The 2,462-nt window shown below is 37.4% G+C and overlaps 1 gene segment (V, D, J or C); it reads right to left on the reverse strand.

Annotated features, from left to right (window-relative positions):
- Nucleotides 1-409: 409 nt before the first annotated feature.
- Nucleotides 410-1,404, reverse strand: LOC101840560. The segment is given in 2 exon segments: nucleotides 410-1,053; nucleotides 1,252-1,404. Coding segments are annotated over 2 exon segments (693 nt in total).
- Between the last annotated feature and the right edge of the window lie 1,058 nt (nucleotides 1,405-2,462).

Raw genomic sequence — 2,462 nt, forward strand, 5'->3', positions numbered from 1 at the left:
GTTAAGAGATTAACTGTATGGACAAGCAAGCTATTGTTTTCAGGCCTTTTACTGGTATGCTGTAATTTGCAGATACAAAAAAGGACCAATTACTTTACTATTTATCTTCAAACGTAATCCTATATATAGTCTTATAGCATTCACAAACCTAAATGTTTTTATATGAAAAAGAATGAGTCAGATAATATGAGACATTACATATGCACATAGAAAATGTGCATATGTATACACAAAGATGCAGGCAATTATCTAAACTGTAATAAAAGTTAAAAGAATACATGTAAAGGAAAAGAAAAACAGAAGAAATGAGCACCAGTATAAGTAAGTAGGAAAGCACTCCAGGATCTAGAAAAAACAAAAAGTATTCTTTCCTAGACCTTCCCAAAAAATAGTTTGCCTTCATCACACTTCAGACAAAAGAGTCTTCTGTTGGACACCAGACTCCACTACTATAAAAAGATAAGTTCCTCATATTCAAACAGCAGAGTTTGTGGTAATGTATTATGGAAGGAATATAATGATAAATTCTCCTTTGCACTTTTATATAAAAGCTTTTCATATTAAAAGATATAAGTGACATTGAACCCATTATTTTTTCGGGCTCTGCAAATATTTTCATGAGTATTTTATGAGTGTTCAGGCTCTCAGTCAGGAGGAGAAGTGTGCAGGTCCACGGCTGCATGTGGTGCAGGCAGCTGGTGAGACTCTCAGGGGAGGTTTTTGTTGGAGGCTGAAGCACTGTGGGAGGATAGCTACGACCCTGCTGACAGAAATAATCTCCCATGTCATCATCCTGGACACTGCTGATGGTGAGAGTGAAATCTGTCCCAGACCCAAAGCCTGTGAAGCGATCAGGGACCCCAGTGCCTCGATTGGATGCATAATAGATCAGCAGTTTAGGAGCCTGCCCTGGTTTCTGCTGATACCAGCTCAAGTAGTTTGTGCTGCCAGATAAAAGGCTCTGACTGGACTGGCAGCTGATGGTGACCTTTTCTCCTGCTGACACAGCCAGGGAGGATGGAGACTGGGCCATCAAGATATCTGCACAGGCACCTGGAATCAGAAAGAGCAATGATTATGTGTAACAAAAAATACAAATTTGATATACATGAAATTTGTCACTTACTTTTCTTATACTGCCATATTGTCTGAGTATTGTTTCATAAAAATATTACACTCTGGCACAAATTATGAATTTCTTTTATACAAAAAGTGACTTTAAAAATACTTTAATACTTTGAAATTTCTCACCAGATATGCAGAGCAGCAGGGACATAAGGACCTGTGTCTGTGACTCCATCTTCCTTCCTCACCTGCCTGTCTAAAGCTGCTCAGTCCTCACTATCAAGGCCAGGTTTATAAAATCCATGCAGCTGGGCTGGTTTGGGGGGTACATGCAAATCAGTAAGCAAACAGCAAAGTAGAAGCCTGGGCAGTTGTGTGAGAGTGGCTGTTGTCAATCAGCAGGCAAATACACCATCAGAGAGCATGATATATCACTAAAAGGTATTAGCTTACTAGGTTCATTAATAGAAGCTTTGGTTAAAATTCAAGACATATTTAAATGAGGTGACATTTGCAGAAATAGTAAGAGAGCTATGTCAGATTGACAGTCCTGAGAAACAATATGTTCAAAAGTTTTACAACCTCAATTAAGGTAAAGTATAGTAAGAAAACATACAATAAAAGAATCGAAAATTGGAAGGAAGAAAAGAGGAAAGCCAAAAATAATCAGATAATCGATGCTAATTTTTTCAATATCTCCCAGCTCCAAAGCCATTATTATACCAAGGACAATGAATTCTGCCTACAGACATTTGGAATCTAGGTTTTGAGCCAAACATGGAGGAGAGATGCAAAGAGAAGTCCATATTCGCTATGTGGAAATCCTAGGGGCATTAATTTAAAACTAAGATTGGAGGAACTTTAATACTGAAGCAAAGGTACAGCCAACAAAACTAACATGCATTCTCCCTACAATTTCTGGAAATGGAAAGAAGGCTCCAAATGGGGAAATAAAAGGATCAAGATTTCTTGAAGAAGTAATAGATGTAGATCAACACTGTCAAAAGTTTAGTCCAGAAATCCATGTTCTACAGTAATCTAGAAATTAGCAGTGTGGATTGAGCATGAATGAAAATCAATAGCAATAATAGAAATCCCAGAAAATGCTTGAATTCCTGGTTAGTGGTCTCTGAAAGTATATATAAAATTTCAATTATAAACCCAGTATCATGTATAAAGAATGTGAAAGAGGAAATTAAGTCATAAATAAAATATCATGGCAAGGAGTCAACATTCACATATGTAACCACAGAATTGGGTAGAGAGAAGGAAGAGCATTATGAGTTTGAGGCAAGTCTGGGATACATAGCCAATTCTATGCCAGTCTAATCTGGGCATGGACACGCTCTCAAAAATATTCACCACTAATCAAGTTGTTAAAAGCAGCTCATGGTATT

The sequence above is a fragment of the Mesocricetus auratus genome, unplaced genomic scaffold, assembly GCF_017639785.1.
Source record: "Mesocricetus auratus isolate SY011 unplaced genomic scaffold, BCM_Maur_2.0 Super-Scaffold_100676, whole genome shotgun sequence".
Lineage (NCBI taxonomy): Eukaryota > Metazoa > Chordata > Mammalia > Rodentia > Cricetidae > Mesocricetus > Mesocricetus auratus.